The 26735-nt window shown below is 39.3% G+C and overlaps 2 protein-coding genes and 1 non-coding gene across 5 annotated transcripts in view; all 3 read left to right on the forward strand.

Moving 5' to 3' along the window:
* The window catches only part of LOC134649369 (uncharacterized), a 117655-nt gene extending 97650 nt beyond the window's left edge, over positions 1-20005 (forward strand). For 2 of the 3 annotated variants that reach the window (XM_063504088.1, XM_063504091.1), the window contains exons 3-5: positions 14751-15047; positions 15281-15400; positions 15565-20005. In XM_063504088.1, coding sequence (XP_063360158.1) covers positions 14751-15047; positions 15281-15400; positions 15565-19752 — 4605 coding nt within the window. In that variant the 3' untranslated portion in view covers positions 19753-20005. Of the gene's footprint in view, positions 1-7468; positions 7711-14750; positions 15048-15280; positions 15401-15564 lie in introns of all 3 variants that reach the window. The other variant, XM_063504090.1, reaches the window with a different exon arrangement.
* Positions 3758-3831, forward strand: Trnah-aug (transfer RNA histidin (anticodon AUG)). Its single transcript has one exon. It is a non-coding gene; the product is annotated as a tRNA-His (tRNA).
* Positions 20006-23249: 3244 nt separating the features above from the next.
* Positions 23250-26735, forward strand: part of LOC134649739 (mannosyl-oligosaccharide alpha-1,2-mannosidase IA) — a 138286-nt gene continuing 134800 nt past the window's right edge. Inside the window, exon 1 of the mRNA XM_063504570.1 lies at positions 23250-24182. Coding sequence (XP_063360640.1) covers positions 23571-24182 — 612 coding nt within the window. The 5' untranslated portion in view covers positions 23250-23570. The remainder of the gene's footprint in view (positions 24183-26735) is intronic.

The following is a 26735-nucleotide window of genomic DNA, read 5'->3' on the forward strand; positions in this document are numbered from 1 at the left end:
TAAAGTGTCGTTATTGTTGGGAGCTAGTGTTGATTCGGACATTAGAAGCCGTACGGCCCCCCGTAAGTCTCCTTCATACACTTTAGATTCTATTGAGCGATACAGAGACTGTGGTTTATAACTTACTTCGTCAGGGAAATATGTGTTTGTCGACTCAATGTTATCTTTTACTTTTGACGTGAGAGATTTGTGAATAGAACTCTCCGGAACTCTTAACGCCGTAAAGGAAAAAGATAAAAAAGCATACCAATCTTCTGTACTGTTTGTTTTGAGGCAATTTTCTATAATGCCCGCTAACCTGCCAGCAGCTAAGCTTCTGGCTCCTTTAGGTATATGTTTGAGTACACGAACATATTTCTTAAGCTTTGGTAGACTGGAAAGACCTGTTGTAGTATCGTTGCCTTGGTTTGGGTGGGATGCTTGGGTTGGTTGGGTAGAGGGTTGCGACGTGTTTGTACCGTGAGTTTTACCTAAGTGGATATTTAGGCCTCTCTGGCCTTTAAAGAGACGACCCGGTGGGCAAAGTGGGCATTGTACATCTGATGCAGTAGGAGGGGCGACATTTAGCGGGGTATCTCTCGTTATCGAACACATTAAACACTAGATTCACAAAAACAAAGAAAATTAAAATACAAAGCTGAGCTAAAAAAACAATATAAAAAGGATACGGCCTACCGGCCTTAAGTATTTTATGCTATACTATTATACGTAGCTCGGCAGCAGGGTTCTCGAAGCAATCCTAAAAGTCCTCCCAGACCAGTTGCCGCGTGGTAACCGTCGAAGTTTAGTTCAACTTGGCCTTCTTTTATAATGTAATGAATTGTGTGGAGGCGGTTTAACTGGCACTAGTACTTCACTTCACAAGCACGAACAGCACGAATAAGTGTAAGCGTTATACGTATTGCTTCACTGAAATCTATTTTTCTTGTTTGTAAATAAAAAAATTGACAACCAGCTGTCATGTTGTCTGGGTAAAGCAAGAGCGTATTCCTTGAGCCCGGGCTGCGGTCCCCGCATGGAGGTTGCAACGTGGGTTGTCTTCAGCGCGATAAATATCGTTGAGCAAGGTCCCGGGTTCAAAATGTTTAAACAATATTAAGGAAAATAAATTTAAAAAACCAGGGAAGTTTTTACGGTCCGTGTTGATCCGTTGCTAGGTGACAACCCTATGACTTTTAAATAAAGTTCAAAATCAGATGGAAAATGTATTCTATCTGCCTTATAAAGGCTTAAAACACTTAAACAAATGTAGTTAATGAAAGTGAAAATGTGACAAGTATAAGTATAATAACTTGTTTTGCATTTGATGGCTTCAGCGTGGTCGCGGTTTGTCGTGAGTTGCAGGCGACCTATTTGGAAAGGGGCAATTGGCAAACATTGTAGTAGGAGCCGATTTGGCTCACTTTCACTCGCGTTCCCTTTAATATGACGTCGTTTATTCACTACAATATGTTGATACTCTAAAACAGAAACGATATAGACTATCAATACTGTAATAACCAAAACATAAGATAACTTCACTTGCAACAAACTTCCTAACGAAAAATGAATCTTTGTAGAAAGTATTTTCGCTCGTGTATAAGATTTAACATTGTATGTACCTAGTTGTCAGACTTTAAAGTATTTTACAAAGTATCCAAAGGGCACTCTTCAATCTTTTGATCATTGCATAAAGGCTGATGACAATGTTGAACAATTTAATACAAATAATTCTGGTTAATAAAATACTATTTATTGTCGAAACTTAAATATAAATACAAACTACCGTCGTTCGTAAACCGTCCCGGGCTGACCCCGACGCAAATTTAAGGTTCATAAAATATATTTAAACAATACATGCATATTCCTTATCGATGAATTTTTTAATCACTTTTTCTATATTTCACACTAGGCTAGTCACTTGTTGATTGCTCAATTCGTAGGTAATTGTTTCTACATAATTGTATTGTGCGTACGAATAGTACAAATCGATTCTACCGATATTCGTTCAACAGAAACTATTAAAAGTTACAATAGTTCATCATACTGCCTATTAGATAAGGAATCATTTTGCTAGATCACGTAATAGTTGGTATATCTATTAGTCTATGTCTTGTAAAGGGTTGCGAAGGTATTGCTTAATTTCTACTATGATAGCAATGCTGAAGCAAGGAATGTTGAATAAATCTTACCGCAGTTAGCATAGCCATAATTGGAATAATTTAATTAATGATACCTACGAGTAATTCATCCTTAGAAACGGTATCTGTATCTCTCTGCAATTTATCAACTATGACTTAAGTGCGCTTTAGATGAGTTTCCGTTTGCAAAGTCGTTTATAGGAATCGTTTAAAAAAAAAGTTGAGCACGATAAAAATCCTGTCAATATCCGTTTAATAATTGTACTTACACGCATTGCAGTTAAAGCTATTAAGCAATGAAAATAGATTTACAACGATAGCTTGAGGTCCGATTAGATCCTGGGCGATAGCTTCACACGTACTTAGTCTTGTTGCGCTTAATTCCATAGTATTAAGAGTTCTGGTGCAATGGGCATTGTTCACGTCTCAAGACGAGGTTGTTTCTTACACATGCTCTATTGATTCGCGTACACAATTCACACTTCAGATCGTAACATCCCCAGTTGCAGGAAGCCATTGTTTCTGTGAATCTGCGGATGTTTTGATCGGACGATTATCTTCGGGTAGTTAACGTGCGTAAAAGTATACGTTTAAATCAAGCCAGTTTGGCAATAAGTTACGAAAACTAGTTAAGACCTGCCTATGTATGAATAGTTAATCTAGTCGTGGTTTATAAAGCCATTTTTGTAAAGTTGCAGCTATCTTTCAAATCAACATGTTTCCCTAGATGGTTTGGTACGAATGGTACGTGGACATTTTGTAAGAGTTTCTAAGAAAGAAATGGCCTTACGCGGACAAGGACTGTTGGGTTGGGTAATCGCTGAGTAACGACAGATCCGCCCGAAGTAGTCTGATTCACTGTTATTAAATTGTAAAAAGTTTTAAGATTTACCTCCGACGTATCGAGGACGGCTTTGTCCCCGTGGTCTTCTCCGAGACTTAGATTAAGTCTCTTAGTAGACTTACAGCCATATTCGAACTTTAAGATACGTCAAATATAAGATATTGAAACGATATGGATCGGATATGATATGACAGTGTCAAACCAGTGTCAAAAGTGACGCATTTGTTTGAAGAAACGTATGAAGAAGTATCTTAAAGTTAGAATATGGTTGTCACAACTTAGTTGTACAATTTAATAATGTGTAAAAATAGTGAAAGTTTAAATCAGTGTGATTCACTGTTGACGACATTATTAACTCACAGTTTTAAGTTAGGTAACAAGCGTAATAATCGATAATGTATGTAAATGTTTCAACGAATTCTCGTAAAATATGTTGAATGAGTCGATGCTGATTCATAAGGACCGTGAGAAATCTGGCACTTTTCAAGTTAAGTGAGGTTAAGTGCTCAAAACTAAATCACTTAAGGTATTAACTGAGTAAATAACTTTAACTGAAAGATCTACACCATGTGTGAACTCTGCGTAAATAACTAACAGATAATTATTAACAGTTTGTAGACGGCGATCTTACCGATTCTTATTTAAATTAATTTTGTATTAAGCAGAAACGTCTGCGAACGATGCTATTAAGCTTCGAAATCAATTAAAAGTGGAAAAATTCACTGTCTTGGGTGGGACTTGAGCCTCCCTAGGGCTCATATATGGTGGAAATATTCGCTGAATTGGGTATACGGTCTTGGTGGCTCAGATGGTATGAGCACTGTACTATGGATCCAGTGGTCGTGGGTTCAAGTGCCACCCAAGACAGTGAATTTTTCCACTTTTAATTTATTTCGATTCTTATTTATTTCTTACTTAAAATTAAAATAAAGTAGCTCAAACCTAGGTTTGCTCATAAATACATAGGTAGGGTCTGGCGGCCTAGCCAAGGTGACAATCGCTATCGCTTCGCGATCGAATCGCTTTGTGTGTCTCTTTCACTCTTCCATATTAGTGTGACAGTGACAGTTGCGTTTCGATCGCTACGAAGCGTAAGCGATTGTCACCTTGGCTAGGCCGCCTGTTCGGAAAGAGAAGAGTCGTGGAATTTATTGGGCCCCATACATTCCACTACTCTTCTCTTTCCGCACAGGCTCTAATAGTAGTTATAGGTACTCAAAACTGCTCGTTGAATCTAGTTTTCTTATTAAAAGCAAGTTTAATATTGCTCCAGTTCGTACCTAGTTGTCACTGCACTCATGCACTGTGATTAGCTCTCGGTCCGTTACGCTGGTTATTGCTGGAAACTAGATCGCGACCTATCACACGAGAACGGCTCACGGCGCCATTCATACAAATTATTGATTCACGTTTGTAAAAGCGGTGGTTTTTGAAATGTTGCCTATCAACAAAAACCAAATCAAGTCTCATTGCCAGTTCATACCATAGCCCTAATAAATCTGCATAGAAAACATCCAAAAAGAGTGTATCATAGGATCCGGTCCGTCACCGTAAACGCAAGCTCCTGATGACACTTCTCGGTACGAAGTGAAACATGTCGAGCGTTTTTCGACTTAAAATACGTGAGTGACCCGTTTTTAATATATTTACTATATCATAGGATGATAATTTTTTTATAGATTGTATTTTATTTTCTTTATTTAGGATTACCAACAGATAATACATATTATCTTACATGCTATGAATCTATTCACCAATCATGACTGATGCTTATCTAATTATAGGTAACCACAACTTATAAGTAATTGTACCCTGATATTCATATAAAATTGTACTTGGGTAAAATTAGTTGCATAGTATTGAATATTAATCAAGACAAACTAGTAAAATTTTGAAATTATTATCATTTGTTTTAGGTGTTGTTTTGTAATTTTTCTTTTTTGGAGGCACGCTCGTGACTTTTCGTTGAACTAGTCTGTCGAAATTATTTTAGGTAGGTTAGGGTTACGATAAAAGATAAAATAGGTAACTAAATTATCAAACTAACATATGACTACAGAATTTTTATTGAAACCAGTAATGTAGGAAGTGATTATCTCATAAATACTGTAACAACTTTCATGTATCTTGCAATCAATTTGAATAATGTCCAAATAAAAATAAAGTTTCGATCAGCCAGCGGAAGTAGAAGAATGCTGCCAACATTATACTGTGTGGGTGTTCTGCTTTAACCATTTTCCTTAAAAGTCGGTAGGCTTTTTAGCATGCGTGTTTCCAAGAATAGCCCCAGAGGCTGAACTGAAAGGATCTCGATCGACCACTACTAAAATCACGAAGACGTTAATGACTAATAAAAATAAGCCACTGATTAATGGGCACTTTTTTTACTCAACGCTGTAAATTATAAGTGGCCAAGGAAAATTATTTATTATTAGCTTAAATACCCTTAAAGGTTAAGTTTGATCATCTTTAGTGACTTTAAAACCACTTGACTTTACAAATGAGCTAGCAATTAGTCGTAACAGTGTGAAGAACACTTATAGTATATGACATCACGATGGGTATATAAATAAATGTTTCATGGAAGTCATTAGACAAATAACTAATAATAATCGCAAATCAATTGCGTCAGTTTTTAAGCTAATAGAAACCACAATGTTCTACTCTATTTTAGTGGCAATTTAACTCTGTTTTATGGCTTATTGGTAGTATAGCTACAGCATTTTAAGTCAATAAGTATCACACGCTCGAAAAGAAAACTGGTCATCGTACAACTCGACACACTTATGACTCAACGTGAAAGTCAATTCATAAAATAAATACGATCATCAACTGATCGTATTTATTTTATGAATTGACTTTTTTACGACGCATGACTTTTTTATTATATTTGTTGTTTTACTTATGTTTTTGTACTGTTCGGGAATAAGTTGTCAAAAATGTTTACACATTCATCCCTTCGGACATTCCTTGGATGTGTGGAGTGTGAGTCATACATAAAGAGATTAAAGAGCCAATAAAGACCACAATGCATCTCGAGAGTTTTGTTATTTTTGTAATAAATTCTTTAGTACTTTGTGCGTATAGTTAATTTACTTTGTAGTATTTTATGACCTATTTTACATAGCGGTTTATATGCTAAGGTTAGGAGAAATATGTACGTATGCAAGATTGTTGTCTGTTTACGTCTCTAACATTATAACATAAAAATAAACATATATTTAAATGAGACACTTGATACACGTTTTAGCTATAACGCTTGGTAGGAAATACTCAAAAGCACCAACATAAATAGTTGCACATTAACAACTAAGTATGTAGTAAATGGGTACATAAAATTATAGTCATACATATATACTATTACACTCTTGTATCTTTCTATTAAAACCTCTCCAAACATCACCGATATCGCATTCTATTTGCAATACATTGCGATTTGCGGCAATCAATAGATTTAACTCGTCACGTCACTTGGCCAGCAATTAACTAAAATCGCATGTCATTTGTTGCAACGATTGTAGAAGCCTTAAAGCACTTGCATTTACTACTGACTAGCAGATAACTTTGTCAATAAGTGGTCGAATTCTAGTACATGGGCTCTACAATACATATATTATTACCACATATAGTTATTCATCCCACACAAAAAGGATTCAGATTAAAACAACATCTGGTCTCATCTAAGCGACTTCTTTCTGATATTCTTAACAATAATTTTATGATTTCTAAAGAAACCTATTTTGGCAATTGTTGACAATAACTAGTCGAATATCAACACGCACACGTGCACTACAGGTCGTGCACGTGGTGTGCAAACATCTTAAAACAACCCAACTTAACGCCCCAACTTATCGCTTTAGAAATAAACAAAGCCGTCTAGCCGTAAAAAATAGGGATAGCGTTATCAAGTGTAACTAGAGTGAGCGAGACGGAATCCACGTGAGTTAAGTTAACAATAGGCTTCGAAAAAAAGTTTACCTGGAAGGTAGCTTGGGTCGGGAGCCTCTCCAGTGTGTTTCAAAGCCTTCACTGTGATGTGCGTTTCAGTTTGTAGGAAAAGTAATTTTATTTTAATCAGGGACCGTTAAGTGCGATTTGTGTGTGTGTAATATCTATAGGTAGGTATAGTGGTGTGACTGTTAAACTGAACTCAACAGAAAAGTTGTGACCACCTGTTAGTCTTAACAAAATGTGTTTCGCGCCAAATGGAACGTTCGGTTTCTTGATAAACGTTTCAAGAATAATTGAAACGTTTTCATTTTTTTTTTACTTTCAAGAAAATAGTGTGTAATTTTTTTTAAAGACTTGCGAATGTGACAACCTAAGTGTTGTTTAGTAAACGCCTCAGGCGGTCCAATAAAACAAAAACTGTTCAAGGAAATATTCACGCATATACCAATAAAAAACTAGCATAGTTAATCGTACTCATTTGAATTTAAACGTACTCGTATTGAACGTGGTCCGTATTCTTATCGCTACATATACTAAATCTATACCTATGTAGCGTTGTTCGCGATGAACTCAGAATGACAATGAGTTAAAATGATAAAGTTCAGATACAAACGTAAGGAGCCTAGCGACGGTAAGGCGAAGATCGACGTTCTGAAGGATCGGGAGTTGTTGCCGCCTAAAGACATGGTGGTAGTGGGTTCGATGCCGGTGAAGCATAATACGCTGCCGAGGACCAGAAGGAGGGATTCGCCGGAACGCGCGCCGCTGAGTCAGACGACTATAGCGCTTTTTAGAGTAAGTTTTATCTTAAGTAATTCAGTTTAGATACTAAAGGAAGGCGATACCTAAAGGCTTCGGCACACAGGCGCGTTTTCCGGGCGGGGCGTGAGCGTTTTGTATGTAAAAGCGACGCGCCCCGCTTACGCCGCGCCCGGAAAACGCGCTTGTGTGACGAAGCCTTAATTGACTTGTAAAGTCGCTGCTCGCACTGTATGTGCTTGAGAAAGGAGACCTAGGCTCTCCGAAACTTGTCGCGCGAGTGACTTAAAACAAGTGAGTCTGAATCGTAAAATGATTCAATGACTTGTAAAGTATATTAGTCTCAAGTGTCTACAGGTAAACAAGCATCTATTAAAACAACCGATTTTTGTAGTGAGAAGAGACTATCGGCGCGATTGGGATAATGAATAACAGATTCACTAGATATGAAATAGTAAAGATATGTGACGTTCCACGGCAAAAGGTACCATTTCCCCGGCTGAATATTGGAGCAGCGTTAATATTAGCGTAAGCCCCAGCCGCCATAAGGTACCTTTTGCCATGGAACGTCACATATCTTTACTATTTCATATCTAGTGAATCACTAATTCATTTCCCGAATCGCGCCGTATGACTGCCTTGCCTAGATTGATTTTTAGCTATCCATGTCCGTTTCATAAACTGTTATGACGACGACTTATAATATGAATAAACACATACAGCATAGGTACAAATCTGTACCTATCTTTACTGAAATCAAAACAGAATTAAAGAAACCAATACTGTCGTTTTAATAATATAAAAACTGTTAAATAACAGCAAAGCGTTTGTTTCTTGTGCAAAAGACATCAACGAACTCGCGCTACCGGCCGACCCGGTCGTCCGTTATTCAAAGGAACTACACATAGACATACAATATCTGGGAGACCGAGCTTTGCTCGGAAAACATATAAAATCTCAAAAACGCGCGTTTTCCCAGAGATAAGACCTAGCTAGATCGATTTTTCGCTCCCAAAAACCCCCATATACCAAATTTCATCGAAATCGTTAGAGCCGTGTCCGAAATCCCCGAAATATATAAATAAATAAATATACAAGAATTGCTCGTTTAAAGGTACCTATTAAATGATTAACAATCGCTAAAGAGACAAGTATGATTCAATATTCAAATACTCATTTCTAATTGACTTAATTGATTTTACTATTTGCAATTAAAACATTTATTGTAGAAACTTAAATATAAATACAAACTAAAAATATAAAAAATAACTACCTACTAAAACCCGTCCCGAGCTGCCCCCGACGCAAAGGTGCCCATCACGCTCGTTGCGTTGCCGCGTTGGATTGCGATGGACAGCCTTTGCATTAGGAAAAACCCGGAGCGGGGGTCAATTTGCAATTGCATAAATTTTTAAATTCTTTGTTTTTGTAGAAATGCCCAATGTAAACTTTTGAGCATTAAAAATCAAGCCTTCCCAGTCTACATATGTACCTACATGTACAAAACATACTTGTAATGTACGGAGAGTAGCCGACCTACGGCCATTGTGTCCTCTAAAGGCAATTTGTCGAGAATACTAACCTCTTAGTGTAAGGCGTGAGTGGACGCTCGAGTTGGGCGTGCAGCGGGGCGGGGCGCGCGGCGTGCATGTTAAACAAATGCAAGCGTATAGGAGCGGCCTTAGTACACGCCGCTCACATCACGCGTGAGCCCGACGCCACGCTGCACGCCCCGCCGAACGCTCCGCTTCGAGCGTCCACTCAGGCCTTACACTAAAGGCAATTTGTCGAGAATACTAACGAAAGAGACGATTTAGTATGCCCAGCGCAAAGCCTCCTCCGACACAGCCTGCAAACTTACCTGCTACGCCATTCAAGTGAAAATAAACCTTACCCTTAAACAAATAAGGAAGTAAATGATAGTAAAGTTATGTTGGTAGGTTGGTGGACGCTTCAATCGTGTATTGTTTCAAAAGGAAATTTGTGACGATAGTTTATTATGCATGTTATTTACATATATTCATGATTCAGCTAAGCTTTTGTTTTGTGCTGGTATTGATGAGCTTCTGTGGGCTTTTAAGTCGAGTTGGCGATTTATTACAAAGTATGAAAAGAAAAGCTGTGTGAATGTGAAAATTAAATTGTACATGTTTCCTGTAACAGGAGCAATAAATTAAACTGTAGGCTGTACTCCTCAAACTGACCAACATTTGTTCAGCAACTTTTGAACTTAACTCATGTTTTGATTTTTATTACACTTTAAAGTTTATTCTAAGACGCAATGTACCTATTGCAAAATTGTTATGTTTAAAGCGTGACAAGCGACGTCAAACACACTGATGTCAGCGTACATTGCAGGCAATATTTATTTTATATGAAAAAGAGGAAGTCTAAAGGATTCATAATTTAAAAAATAGCTGAACAAATGTTGGTCTGTTTGAGGAGTACAGCCTGTAGTTTAATTTATTGCTCCTGTTACAGGAAGCACCCTGTATAAATAGGTAGACATTCGCCAAAGAGCCTTCTGTCGAATTTCTTATTTAAAGAAGCATTAATGTACCGTCCGTCTAAGCTAACCGCCGACTTGAATAGAACAAAGTGAGAGAGTGTTATTATAAACGCAAAATTTTCACAAAAATTTCACATTAATATGCCGTGCCATGCCGAGTTAAATAGCTTGATCCAACTCTATTTGATGTCTTACTATCTTCCTGAGCCTTGTGTTTAAATTAATCATGTTTGCATTTTACAATGTGTGTTGCTAACTACTTACAAAACTTCCGTGAGACAGACATATTAGTTATATTACCTAAATATGTATATTTAATATGGATACAGTTTGCTTAGAATTGCTCCTTATATTTCTACTAACTTTTGCCCGCGACTTCGTCTGCGTGGAATTAGTTCCAGCAGTTAAAGTATAGCGCCTGGATAAAACCAATGGCAATAATTTATCAGGCGTTTCATTAATTTTCTCATTTCCACCCCCCTTTTCACCCTCTTTAGGTATGACTTCCGACATAAAAACTATCCTATGTCCTTCCTCGGGGCTCAAACTATCTCTATGCCAAATTTAAACTAAATCCGTTCTGCAGTTTAAGCGTGAAGAGGTAACAAACAGACAGACAGACGGACAAACACACTTTCGCATTTATAATATTAGTATGGATTAAATTGATACAACCTCAGACTAGTCAGACATCTGACATATCAAGCTCCCAGGTTTAAACCTAAGTCCTAGAGTCTAGCACTGAAACCGCAAGCCAGGTCATGCACATGGGAGCTTCCCACACAACAATGCCCTACAAATGTCGTCATGTTTGATGCATTACTTCCGGGTTCCATCATATCGAGATCTTAAGGGCGGTGCAGGCATTGTTCTTTCAAGTTCAGTTGAAAGGCCACGAACCGAATACCTAAACGAACGGGAGAACTATTCGATTGATTTCAAATTGATCAGGTTTTGATAGCGCAGCGATCTGTATACGGTGATTTTGTGGTTTGACCGCACGTTGAGGGGTGAATATTTAGGTCATATTGAACAACTTTTACTATGGGGCCAACCCCGAAATCGCGAAAAAATCTGCGGTTCCTAAGAACATTTTTGTTTCGGAGATGGCACTATTGTAAAAGTTGTTCAGTATAACTGTAAAAATTCGCCATTTTGTGAATTTTGAATTTCTAGTACATATGTAGAGAGCCGTTTACAAAATCAGGCAATCGGCAAATACCAAGGTACCTAGTTCTTTATGTTAAAGGTAATCTTTTATACATATGTACGTATGCCCTTTAAAGTGAACTAACAAAATTAACTTTCAATACAGCAACGTATTTTGTTTATTATCGTTATGTAAAGCCACAGACAATATAAACCAACAAGAATAACCATTTTCATTGCTCGTAACTAACTTTTATACAACAATCCAATATGCTGCAATCAAATTCGCACCACAGATAACTAATTAAAAAATCATCTTTCGAATTTCAATCTTATGATGTTTGTAATAAGATTGAAAACGGTCAATTTGAACATAGTCATTCGACTTTTATTTTCAAACAACGAATTCGATTGATATTCTTAATGGAATCGGATACAGCCTTTGCGCATTCATTACAATTTCAACTTTAATAGCATGGAGTAAAGTCACAATTTCCTCGAATTTCATGAGTGAAATGTGAGCTTAGGAAAGTTAATTTTAGAAATGTTTTAAAACAATAGTGAGAGAGCTTGCGATTCGCGTGATAGTGGTTAATTGATGGCAAACAAGAGTGTCTATTGCTTTAGCATAAAAGTGGGCTCATACGATCAGATTGACCTCATTGAAACAAATACATTTGACTACCTATAGGTTCTACTTGACTTACAATGGCTAAGAAAGAAAGGATAAAACACATAGGAAAGTGTAAAAAACTAGTTAACAATTGGGCGTTTTTTTTAAGTTGTCCCCTACACTTTTTTTTCTAATTTGGGATTGTTTATGTTATTTCTACTCAGAATCACGAGCTCTTTCTATCCCAATAGGAGAAAAGAAGTGTCCCTAAATTTCCATACATTTTTCGATCTTTCCCTTCCGCGACCGCCATACAAAGTCTATGAAAAATGGTGACGGAATGGAAATAAAAACCTTAGGACACTTTTTTTCTCCTATCAGGATAGAAAGAGCTCGTGATTCTGCGTAGAAATAACATAAAAAATCCCAAATTTGAAAAAAAAGTGTAGGGGACAACTTTAAAAAAAACGCCCAATTACCGTACAATACAAATGCGAAAATGATCTGATCTCAAAGCGTAAAAACATCCCTTGGTCTAGCAAGATACTCTTCAAATGGCTGCAAAAAATAAATTGCTAGCAAATAGGGTCAATTATACGGCTATCATATAGAGCACTATATTAATTAAGGAATTAGCAAGTATCTCCAGTATTTTCTGAAGGAATTTCCGCTTATTAAATGTAACTGAAACCATAAGCCTCTTAACCTAATTACTTTAATATGTACCCAAATTAACTTTGTCAGTTTGACTTTAACTCTCAACTTTACTGTTTTTTTGCACACCGGTGTTCCTGTTTTCTTCCTGTACCTAATCGGTGACACAATTAACTGACTTTTTGTAAACCTTATTGCAACAAGATAAAGTATATTTTGATATTAATTCAGTTGTACGCGGCGGAAGACACGACGCAAGCTGCGTGCTCATCCGCCGGATGATCGTAGCCATCTTGTATAAGCCTTATGTTCGTGTTATGATATAAGATCTGTCTTTCCGATCTCTTTAGGTACTAAAAAGGCAGGGTGTAGTTAGTTTCATGGGTGCATTGTAGTTATATATACTACTTGTTAACAAGCAAATGAATTGTTTCTTTATACGGACGAAGTATTGGGACATTTTTACGATATTGTTTGTTGACTGGCAGAGATCCCTGGCTGAAAAAATTCAGTCACTTCGTCAAAAAAGTATCCAAATTTACTAAATTGGCGTCGAAACGCCCGTGATGTTGACCCAACTGAGGTTTTATACTTAACACGATACATCTTACCGTTTAATCCGGTTGCACCGTCAGCTGCTGTTTAAAAGCCCAGGGTCAGATTTTAAACTTTTTCTCCTCTCGCATGGTCTTTGGCAATATCTTTGTTATGAGACTATTGGCGCGCATATTATCCCTTCTAACGTCCAGCCAGCAGTTCCAGGCTAGAAATACTACATCTCTTTCCTATTAGGTTATTGTAGTATTTATAAAAACGAATTAATTGACGCCTCATTTATACCTACTAAAATTGGCTCAATAGTTATTATGCTGCGGTGAAATACAACAAACATATGTAAACACTGCTAAAATCTTAATCATTCCCGTAATTGGGTAAATATAAAGTCAAAAATCTACTAAAGGTACCTACTTAAAGTTAACTGTCATTCGAGTGACCAGCGAGTACAACTACCTAACAAGCGTTGAACACGTGCGACTATTGTGCAAAAGCGTCAGAGCATAGGAAATAATGTTTGTAGAGTGTAGTCAACTAGTCAAGTACCTAAGTAGTTTTGGTACTTACTTATTTATTGATAGGTATACGAAAATACAAGATGCAGTAAGTGAAAAAAAAAACTCTAGCTTCTAACACTTTGCACCTATGAACATTGTTGTGAGTGTTACTCTACTCTACTCATGATCCTGTAATTAATCGATTTCTTACATACGTCTTCCGAATATTCGACCTTTACGTTGGAGACTGATTCGAAAACGCCTAACCTAAAATAAAACCGCTAAAAGTGTTAAAACAAGGCAAGTTTGTACATCAAAACATCATCTCGGGGTCACGGCGTATTTGTGACCTATACCTTCAACCAGCTAAACCCAAAACAACTTATGAACGTTTCATGTTCAAAAGGTTTTACGCACATACGCCTTTTTAACAAGTTACGGCAAAGTTGTAGTTGCCTTCTCGTGTTCGTGCCGTACCGGTTTTCGACCAGCCTTATCCAACAAACCAAACGAAATCCAACCCTTTACTTAGATTCTTAAAGCTTGTTTTTGATTGCGCTCCGATCCGGTCAAGACTTTCTTTATGGAGGGCCAGTTACAGACCTCGACGTTTTTTACGCACGTTAGCATTTAGCAGAGTCAATATTAACACATTTCCGGTACCAGTTTGGATATAAAAGGATTTTACTGTTTGATGTCCCGATTTGCATATTTTTTTGCGAATTGAGCGCTTCGAAACCTGTTTAAGAGCTCACAAACCTGATAGGTACCTGATTAAAGGAGACAAGAAAAAACCTTGTCTGGAGATAAGTAATAGAGTCCTTCGGGTTTTGTGTAACAAGGGTTTTAGATTGGATCTATTAATGAAATTGACAACTCAGAAAATTTCTTAGAGGAGTTTAATCTTTACGTGTTCCTTTCAAATTCTGCCATTGAAGCACTTATTCGACACAACAGAGTAAAGGGGGAATAAAATAGCCAAAAAAATATTTTGCGGGAGACGGACATGTCGGACATATCACGAATTTATGATACTCCTGACAATGATGCTGAGCTGATGTACTAGTTCTTCTTTAACATGCATCTCCACTTGTTACAGGAACTCTTCGCCCAACTGCAATGGTCTGCAGAACGCGCGCCGGCAGCCGACAGCCTCCGCCGCGCGCTCGGCGGCGGCGGCGCCCGCTTCCAGCTCGGTTGCATGGCCGACGCCAGCGAGTGCTTCGAGCACCTACTCCTGAGAGTCCATGCTCACGTGGCAGCAGGAGATAGAAGGGATGATGATGCCTGCAGAGCGCCGCATTGCGTGCCGCATCGGAAGTTTGCGATGATGTTGGTGGAGCAGTCGGTGTGTGGCGCGTGCCAGGCTACGTCGGAACCGCTGCCGTTTACTCAGGTAGTTCAAGTTCAAGTTCATAACACAAAAATAAGTCCATTCTTATGTAGCTGGAAATAAAAGCGATGACAGATACACGTCTCACATCAAAAAGTCGCTGAAAGAATTGCTTGGTTTGGAAATGAAAACCATTCTAATTCTACTAAAGAACTAATTCACTCACAAAATCAACCCACCAATCCAATCCGACGACATGAACTTAATTGAACTTACTCGAATATAATAATTTACAGATGGTTCACTACGTGTCAGCTACAGCACTGACTGCTCAGGCAGCGCTCGGAGAACACGGGGATAGCTTCGGCCTGCTGCTGCGAAAGGCTGGCGGCATGGGCGACATCAGAGATTGCCCGGTAAGTTCAGAAAATTATGTCAATCTTTACTCTACGGTCACGCGAAAATTAACGACTAAACTAAGTAACTAAATATAATAGGCATGAATAACATGATAAGAATGAGATAATTACGGATTAGATTTTACTATTACTCATATCTTGTTAAATATTTTTGTTTACAGAACGCCTGTGGAGCTAAGATTCAAATCTGCCGAACTTTGATGAACCGACCTGAAGTAGTCTCTATTGGAATGGTATGGGACTCTGAACGGCCGAACGCCGACCACGTGGCGGCCGTGTACGCCGCCCTGGGCACGGAGCTCCGCCCCACCGACGCCTTCCACGCATGCGTCGACCGCGCCTGGGCAGCCCGAGCCACACACCGCCTCGTAGGCCTCGTCACCTACTACGGGAAGCACTACTCCACCTTTTTCTTCCATAGCAAACTGCGACTATGGATATACTTCGACGACGCCGACGTCAAAGAAATCGGACCGGAATGGTCACACGTTGTCGATAAGTGCCGGAGAGGGCGATTCCAACCCCTACTTCTCCTGTATGCTGCTGTAGATGGAACGCCGTGTGACACCCGCCATGCTCCTAAAGATGTAGTGCCATTCCCTGCCCCAGAACCTCGCCGTGCAGTGACCCCGGCCCCTGAAAGAAACAGCGCCGGTTTTGCGCGACGAGCCGTCACGCCAGGCCCTGACAACGAGTCCGACTACGTCAGTCGAAAAGCTGTAGAAAATATGCTCGAAGTCCAAGCGAGCAGAAGAGCCCAATTAGCTCGAAGTCTGAGTACTGGATCGGCTTCTGATACACAAGACCGTCCGCGAGCGAGAAGAGACTCAGGCAACTGGAGCGGCGACCGCAACAGCGCTTCGTCTGCTTCCTCGTCTACTGTTGAGAGTCCCTACATGTATACTAGAGGTCGTGGCCCTGGTAGCGTGCCAAGCAGCCCTACCCGCAAAGGAGAACTATCTAGCGGCGGCTCATGTGACGCTGGCTACGATTCCTACTCTCTATCATCAACTGACAGTTTACCCCTCCAACAAGGCCTGCGACACAACCTACAGTTGGCTCAGATTCCTGAACTGACGACGCGAGGCGACTGCGAAGCCTTATGTCTAGAAGCAGACAGACTGCTTGAGAAATCTCGACACGCGGAAGATGCGGCTGATTATGAAACCGCTCTCGTTCTATGCGATGCGGCAGCATCTAAAGCCAGAGCTGCAATGGATGCTCCGTACAACAACCCGCATACTATGACATTCGCTCGGATGAAGCACAACACATGTGTTATGCGCGCCCGAAGTCTTCAGCGACGAATGGCTGGAATGACCAGAGTTACGGAAATTCCACAAGCCGCTCCCATTCGAAACACCAAGGGAGGGCTAGAAAGCACAACTACGCCAATCGAAATTTACGCCACCTTGCCTAAAAAGAAAGGATCTTCAAAGAAGTCACCCAAATGCATAGACGATGACTTGGATAACTCTCCGCGTGAACGCCCACCGAGACATAAGTCTAGGGACGAAGAGAAAGGTAGGGAAAAGCGCTCAAGAAGTGAGGATCGAGGACGAGCAAGAAAAGAAATAACAGTAGCCACGGAAAAGAAAGAAGAGCCAGTAGAAGATAAGAAAGCGAATAAGAAACAACATAAGATTCGTAGAAAACTATTGATGGGTGGTTTAATTCGAAGGAAGAACCGATCAATGCCTGATCTTACTGAGGGTGCAGACGGTAATAAGGAACCTACCAATAAGGAAAAACGCGTCTCATCTATTGATGACGGAGATGTAGGAAGGAAAAAGACTGATGATAAATCTAATTTGAGTGGATACTTGTCTGAAGGCCATTTAGAGTATTCGGCAGCAAGCGGCACGAACCCCAACCTCGAGAGGAGTAAGTTGATGAGAAAGAGTTTCCACGGCAGTGCCGGCAAGATGCTAACCGCGGCCAAAGTGCCTCCGCCGCCCCCGCTGCGAACCACTTCTCAGCTTAGCGGGCCTAAGTTCGAGTCCGAAGTGATAGAGCACAACTTACAGTCGAGGCCACCACCACCAGTGCCAATGGCGGGCCGTGGAGATTATCCTTACCCTCACGACGACCCGGAAGACGGTGGTTTCTCGGAACAGTACGGGGACGAGCCGCAATCGCTGCCATTCTTGCCGTCAAGCTACGATGGAAATCCTCATTACAACAGGCTTGAAGATTCTCCCTCCCAAAATTTCCACACAGTCATTACGAAAGCGATGATTCACCAAGAACAAAGTCCTATTAAGAGGGAGACAATGCCACCGATTCAACCATCTCGCAGCCATATGCAAAATCTTAGCCACGCGTTTGACAATGGCGTTGATGTGGTCGACTGCGCCCTTCCCATGCGCAGATCTCCTCAAATGCTTGACCTGCCGCCTTACCCCAGTCCGATGAACTCGGTCAATCACTCTCGGCAACCAAGTGAGGAATTCCCGCCACCTCCTCCGCCTATTGATTTGACACCTCTGCAAGATGAGTTAAACTGCATTCAAAACTCCAGCCATAATGGAATCACCGCACAAACCGATGAAGAACGAGACGTTCCCAAAGGTTCTCTATTGGCCCAGTTGCAGGAAAAGAGAAGTCAAATTCTAAGAAACGAAGAATGTCTATCGCAAATGAACCAGATTGAGACAAATAATAACAGCAGTGCTGATATTTGGCTTAAAGAGCTGCAGGCTAAACAGGCGGCATTAAAATTGAAAAGGTCTGGTTCCCTCGAGGGACAACTTTCAAGCCCAAGTGAAGCTGTTTCACCTAACAGCAACAATGTGAGAAACATTGCCTCTAGATTTGAGAATAGCGCACAAAATTCTTCAGATGGAGAAAGATCTCATATAGGATTTGTAGGTATGAGTGCCAATAGAGATGTAATTAACTGTTCGAACCAGTCTAACGCCGGTATATATAATCGACGTGCTTCGGCTTCATCCATCGATCCTAAACAGATGGAAGACGACTATAGCGAGCAGAAGACTAACAACAACAATATCTACAACGACCGGACTAAACCGAAGAAGAAGTCGGTATCCTTCTGCGATCAGGTTATTTTAGTGGCTACTGCTGAAGACCAAGAGGATGACAGCTACATTCCCAACCCAATCCTGGAACGTGTGCTAAAATCCGCCATGAACAAGCCCGAATTGACCACGATGCCACTGCAATCAGAAAAGCCTTCGTTACAGAGAACAGAATCATTCGACAGCCAGTCGTCTCGATCAACAATATCCTCCCTTTCTCAGAACTCTTTTGTACCAAATGATAACTCGCACGCCGACTACATCAGAGTACAAAACGGTTATCCACAGTATCAGGTCGCGCAAACCAGGCCTCAGCAACAGTTCAATACTCAAAAGAGTACAGGAGTGTACCGCACTGACTCACCGGTGCAGCCTTCTCACAATCAAAGCCCTGGCAACAACCAGATATATCAAGCCCTGCCAAGCAACCCTCAGAATACGTCAAACCCCATACCGTATACCCAGCCGCCTGCAGTCTACGCGAACAACAACTCAAGCCCACCGAACTTTAGTCAAAATCCCGCGAACAGACTCACGCCGACCCACAACCCCGCTTATGCCACCAAGCAACTGCCCCGAACCGTTCCTAACACCTTCCCACCGACGCAGATGCACCAGGCTCAACCACCGAACAACGCTTACTACCACCGATTACCGCAGCATTCCACCACTCCACTGCCTAGCAATAATTACAACGCCAACCGCCAATTTCCTCAGAACTCACCGTACCAAAGCGTGCCCACCAACTCGCCAGCTTACCAAAGCTACCACAGCCCACCGACTAGCTACGCGAACTCTGACTACTCTACTCGATACCCGCAAAACAGTACAAATACAAACCATTACACGCAATCGCCTTACCAACGCGTCCCGCCGCCTCATGGGGAAACACCTCTTGACTACAACGCCACGTATCAAAAGAACTACTATCCTGATGGGCAGAACAGAGGCGCTGATGTGAGACACTATGCCAACACGCAGCAACAGAGGATGTACCCCATGAACGATAACTCTCCTGTTAATGGCGAGCAGCAATTTCAGTACCCCCAAAGCGGTTACAATCCTTACCAGCATCTGCCGCCGCCAAAGCAGATCCAGAAGAAATCTGTATCGTTTGAACCTGGCACGAAAGGTGGAACGGAGTCTCCGATCCCTCCGCAGATGAATGGAAATGGATATGGAGAAAACCAAGGGCTTATAGGACAGAAGGCTCTTTGTAATCTATGTCGTAAAAAGTCAATAAGCTCTCCGGCCATGTACTGCCCTGACTGCGACTTCTACATGTCGAGGTTCAAACCCCGCTCATAGCATTGTAGTTAATACTGTAGATAAATTTTAATCAACTCATCTTTAATTAAAGTCATCAGACAATGTAAATTATCAACGAATAGAATTTTAAAATAAGATTGACTGATCTCACTCGAGAATATGAAATCCGTAATTTTAACTTAGATTAACTAAGCTACTTAATTTTGATTAGAATGTTAATTATAGAAATTTTTGAACTATATAAAAGTGTATTTTTGTTACGATGAAATTAAAATTCATGAAAATAAACAATTTCATAAGCTTATGATTGTAGTTTTAATTTCACACTAAATACGAGTATTAGGGCAACAACACTCATACCTAGTATTTTTCCAACACGATGGATACCTGCCAGCCTATTATGGATAGCTTTATCCATCTTTATCCACGTGATAAAATAACTGTCACTGTTTAACACCGTGGGAAAGAAAGTGACGGACACCGTTTTATCACGCTGTCACGTAGACAAGAACGACCATCATATCCGTACTGAGGTACCTACCTCACTTAATAAAATTTTGCATGATTTGGCGTTTTAAGGTTGAGTTGGCATGTGTCACCGTACCCATCGTGTTTGAAAAATACTATATGTACTATAATGACTGTGACGTCTGTGACACTTCCCATTTATCGAATAGTTTAACCACGTCGACCGACCCTTCATGGCAATGTTTAATGGGAATGGGACTGTTCTTTTAAGAGGTCCTGAATCCTGTTTACCTATAGGTACAACACCAGAAATCACTCCCTGTCTAACTCTCAGAAACATCTCATAAAAATATTTCACTTTCACCCGACAGAAAAATAATGTAAAAGCCGCTCTACTCTACACTGGTGTAATGTTTTCTCATCATTTTATATTTATTAGCGCCATCTGTTGAATTCCTATTTAACTAAAACCATATTTAATTAGCGCGCCATCTGGCGGTTTTAGTACAAACATATAAGGTAGCCTTGCACTTCACGCTGTATTTGACAAATGAGCTACTCAGACGTTTCAATCGAGTTCCAAATTAAACAGATAGATGGCACTGTAGACGTCACTTTGAAGAATGTTGCCGTAGGTAAAATTTTATCGTATTTAGTAGAATTTTAATTCTAATTGATAAGCATCACAGGATTTATTATACCCAAAATAAAACAATTTAAATTGAATTTTAAACTTTATATAATGGAATAAAACTAAATTCAAAACTGCAAAAATGACTCTGGGACATAAGAAGTTTCTTTGACTAACGAGTTACCTACCCTACAGCATTTTTTTATGTTTACATTTTTTTTATGTTTACGGCATTCGATTTGCGATACCTTGCCGGCTATTGGGATAGAAAGGATTCCATCGATCGGTCAAATGCCGCAATGTATTTATAATGGCATGTGATATCGCCGATATGGGATTTTGTGACACGACTTGTGTTGTTTATAATCGTATTGTTCCAGTTTTATAATGACATTCCAAATTTGTGACATAATATTGGTTAGGTAAATTTGAACTATTAATTTAAACTAAATAAATATAAATTCTTTATATTGAATGAACAGATGGTGTTAACACTTTCTACATTGCGCTTACGGATTCTGAATGTCAATTACTACTCAACTATAAAATACAACTTCTAACCAACTCTCAGTAGTCTCAGTGCATGGACTTCGATCTCCAGGCATAACATCCGCCTGGAGGGAGTTAGGGTTTGCTCCCGGGAAATACCGGTACCGAAAGTACCGGGAATTCCCGGGATTTAGAACCAAGCAAAGAACCGGGATTTCAAAATTAAAATCCCGGTACTCCCGGGATTTTCGGGACTAAAATTTCCGGTACAATATTTGACTGCTTTCTGTTACATAGCATGAAATATCATGTTTTATATAGAAAATAAATATGTATATTTTATCAATCTAAGGCTGATGGTAATACTTTTACGGCTGACCACTACATTAAAATAAATTAAAAACAAAAGTCAATGGGTTTGACAATGCCGACAATATAAAATTGCGTAATTTGATACTTTAAGGGCATAAATGTTTGTACGATAAATAATTTTATACGAACAATTAGTTATTTCATATTTGTATACTAACTAGAAGCAAAAATAGAGACAATTTAAAAAGATTTAAATAATACATGAAGGTATTTTGTAATTAATAAAATACTACTTTTAATTCAAATTCAAACACGGTATAAGAAACTCACATATGATAATGATATTTTAAATGAATTAATAATTCTGGCTGAATAATTTCTTGATTTGTCGAATTGATAGTTCTGTTATTATATGTTCGAAGGTCTACAGTCCATTTTGAACGCATGCGAAAATTATCAATATTTTATATCCTTTTTCACAAAACGTCTTACATATTTAAAAAAATGATGATATTACTGAGCCACAATTCAGTTTTTGCCAATCAACAAAGATAGTAAAAATATCATGTAGTTTAGGAAAAAAAAAGAAACAAATTATATTAATGATTGTGTGAATTAAAGACACATATTATGGTACAGAAGAAGTGTGTACCTTCACTGTGCTACTTTTTTATTGTTTTAAGAAAGATTCGTGGTCGTTTTACGCTTTTTAGTGTTCCGTAGCCAAATGGCAAAAAACGGAACCCTTATAGATTCGTCATGTCTGTCTGCCTCTGTCTGTCTGTCTGTCCGTCTGTCCGTCCGTATGTCACAGTCACTTTTCTCCGAAACTATAAGAACTATACTGTTGAAACTTGGTAAGTAGATGTATTCTGTGAACCGCATTAAGATTTTCACACAAAAATAAAAAAAACAATAAATTTTTGGGGTTCCCAATACTAAGAACTGAAACTCAAAATATTTTTTTTCATCAAACCCATACGTGTGGGGTATCTATGGATAGGTCTTCAAAAATGATATTGAGGTTTCTAATATCATTTTTTTCTAAACTGAATAGTTTGCGCGAGAGACACTTCCAAAGTGGTAAAATGTGTGTCCCCTCCCCCGTAACTTCTAAAATAACAGAATGATAAAACTAAAAAAAATATATGATGTACATTACCATGTAAACTTCCACCGAAAATTGGTTTGAACGAGATCTAGTAAGTAGTTTTTTTTAATACGTCATAAATCGCCTAAATACGGAACCCTTTATGGGCGAGTCCGACTCGCACTTGGCCGCTTTTTTTTACTAAAAATTGATGTGAAAACTGATTTTTGAAGGCAGTCCCGAAAGTACCGAAAATACCGGGAAATTCCGGTTCCATTTTTGCCTGGTACCGAAAATCCCGGTTCTTTTAAACAGTACCGGTTCTGCAATCCCTAGAGGGAGTAGGTACTCTCTCTTTACTACTCTCTACTCGGATCTCTCTATCTCTACTGCCCACTCTTGCACAGTCTGTGCTATCACTCGTCTGCTGCTGTCGCTTATCTCTGTTGTGCTGTCGCTGCTCTCTAGAGTCTGTGCGGAAAGAGAAGAGTCGTGGAATGTAGGGGATTCCACGACTCTTCTCTTTCCGAACAAACTCTACACATTCATTTGGTAGAAATTAAAGCAGTTGCTATGGTATCCCACTAAAATATAACTTATCTGTATAACACTTTCTACCAAACCGGTTTTGATGACACTGTGTTCTATTGTGTACCTTTTCTGGCGATCCGCTCCGCTTTACAACGTCGAGAACACTGTCAAACACTGTGTACGGTATTCCGTTGTTGGAAAAGCGCGCTGTGTTCCTTCAACTCTGTTGGCAGCTTGGCAGATGTTTAATGGCGACCGCTAGTGACGGGTCGCCTGCATGACCTGTCATCCACGAACTATTTACCGTAGAACCTTAGGACATTTGTTTACGTAAATATGACGGGCATATTACCATCGTACCAACGCTTTGTTAACGGAGTCCCAGTGCCGTCCATATCTCGGCGGTCGTTCCGCCTTCGGGAGAAATATTTGATTGTTTCTGTACTTTTGACATTTGGAATCGTGTGGCTAGGAGCGCTGTTCTATTTGCCGGAATTCAAAAGTTCCACGAGTGTGAACGACAGTGTGTATAATGTGTACAAGCGTATTCAGAAAGCGGGGCCGGAGCTGCTGATGCCGCCTCCGCTGGCGCAGAATGAGTTGGGAGACTTTCCTGCGGCTGCTCACCACGGGGAGTCGGTGGACGGGGTGGATCCTCACGTGGCCGAGGACAGGAACCGTCTGCGTGCTAAGATAGAGGAGGACATGGGCATGAAAGTGCTGGAGAGACCTCAGTTTGAGGCTGTGCCATCAGCCTCCTCATCTAAAGGCACAAGTAAGAGGCCGGTGGATGCTCTTGAGGAGCCCGCTGCCGGCAATAATGCTGCCAGCAAGAATGTGTCCCCGTCGGAGCCTAAACTGGAAGGCTCTGAGAACCAGTATGCAGTTGTGGCGCTGAGTTCAAACGCTGATCCGGACATCAAGCATAAACTAGGAGTTGTTAAAGAGGTAAGTCATTCACAAATTCTATTTAATTTAGTGGTAATTTTGTGCAGAAACACAAATTAAATTATCCTCATTTGTCATTTATAATATTCAAACAGAATGCAAATATTGAATCAGCAAGATAAATAGATTATGTAAATGAGACAAATGTTACCTATTGTTAAAAGTTGTACTCCATTAAACAACATTTGTTCCATTTTAAATATAATTACTTGAACATATATTTGGATTAAGAACTACTAGCAGTTTATCAGGTTGGTTATCAACTAGACTGGACCAGCCATCACTAATATTAGGGAAAACTATTATTAGTTTATTTTTTCACATTCCACATAACATTCCACACACTTTACACCAGAATTATTGTGAAAATGTATAGGTAATAAATTAAATTGAAGCATTTTTAATAAAATATTAAATTGTAAAAATCCTTTACTTCTATCAATCTGGGTTTATGAACTATAGCACAGAATAAATAATAGTACTACCATACAGAAATGACACTTACTACAAAACCGAAGTTTGACAGCGCTTCACGGGTGAATCTAAAACCTCAAAATGCAAAATATGTATTGAGATGTCACAATACCCAAGATATGTGGAAAATACTATAATCCATAATACTCTGTAATATTATAATCTGTAATGCTATAAATATAAAGGGTTAAAGAGTTGCTTGTACTTTTCATAAATAAATAAATATTTAAAAAAATGTTTTATGAATAAACAGTGCTTATCACAGGTTACAACTGAATATGACTTGTTATATTTATATACATGATTAGGTACTGACACTGCACAATACAAAAAAGCGGCCAAGTGCGAGTCGGACTCGCCCATGAAGGGTTCCGTATTTAGGCGATTTATGACGTATTAAAAAAAAACTACTTGCTAGATCTCGTTCAAACCAATTTTCGGTGAAAGTTTACATGGTAATGTACATCATATATTTTTTTTAGTTTTATCATTCTCTTATTTTAGAAGTTACAGGGGGGGGGACACACATTTTACCACTTTGGAAGTGTCTCTCGCGCAAACTATTCAGTTTAGAAAAAAATGATATTAGAAACCTCAATTTCCATTTTTAAGACCTATACATAGATACCCCACACGTATGGGTTTGATGAAAAAAAAATTTTTGAGTTTCAGTTCGAAGTATGGGGAACCCCAAAAATTTATTGTTTTTTTCTATTTTTGTGTGAAAATCTTAATGCGGTTCACAGAATACATCTACTTACCAAGTTTCAACAGTATAGTTCTTATAGTTTCGGAGAAAAGTGGCTGTGACATACGGACGGACAGACGGACAGACGGACAGACAGACAGACATGACGAATCTATAAGGGTTCCGTTTTTTGCCATTTGGCTACGGAACCCTAAAAATGGAACACAAAAATTACCTGTGACCCCTACACTAGGCTAGGCCTGTATCGCAGGCTGACACAATAACGATTACCAAAAATTTCTCAGTTATCTAGGACAGCCATTCTCAAAGTGTGTTCCGCGGAACCCTAGGGTTCCGCGACACCCCTGCAGGGGTTCCGCAAGAATTTAGAATAATAAAATAAGCATAATTATTATGCTTATTAATAAAAAAATACACTTCTAAAAACTATTGTTTTATTGTAGGGTTCCATCAAGTATTACGCTTTCCAAAAGGGTTCCGTCAAAAAAAAAGATTGAGAACCGCTGATCTAGGACATACACAGATTGACTAATTGTAAGAGCTCAAGTAATACTATTACTTATTCTGTGCTCAAGCACAAGAAGGCTTGTGTTGTGGGTACACAGACAACTAAATATATATTATACCAGCGGTTCTTAATCTTTTTTTTTGACGGAACCCTTTTGGAAAGCGAAATACTTGATGGAACCCTACAATAAAACAATAGTTTTTAGAAGTGTATTTTTTTATTAATAAGCATAATAATTATGCTTATTTTATTATTCTAAATTCTTGCGGAACCCCTGCAGGGGTGTCGCGGAACCCTAGGGTTCCGCGGAACACACTTTGAGAATGGCTGTATTATACAAATACATAGAAAACACCCAAGACTCGGGAACAAATATCTGTGCTCATCACACAAATAAATGCCCTTACCGGGATAAAAATCCAGGACCAATGACTTCACAAGCCGGGTCACTACCCACTAGGCCAGACAAGTCTGTTTGCTGCTTTAAGTGTTAATAAGGCTTATTATTTACCATTAAGGCATATTACCCACATAAACTTACCCGCCTATTCTCAGGCTATAAATAGCCAGTCACGGTTTTTACTAGGCTATTGTTTCAAGCTGCTGCGGACCATGCTGGTTTTCTATTGTTTTGCAAATTGCTAAATAGTTGCGGATACAATTATCCCACACGGCCAGTTTTTGGTGTTCTAGACAATTTTGCTATAGGATTTTCATAGTCAAATTTTACATTTAAGGCTGATATTTTACAGTTTAAATTGTGAAATTAAATTTCTTACTACATATAACAGCAACAAACTGATTCAAATAACAAATAATGTATAAATCATACCTACTTAATTTTGAATTGGATGTGTTGATT

The sequence above is a fragment of the Cydia amplana genome, chromosome 7, assembly GCF_948474715.1.
Source record: "Cydia amplana chromosome 7, ilCydAmpl1.1, whole genome shotgun sequence".
Taxonomy (NCBI): Eukaryota; Metazoa; Arthropoda; class Insecta; order Lepidoptera; family Tortricidae; genus Cydia; species Cydia amplana.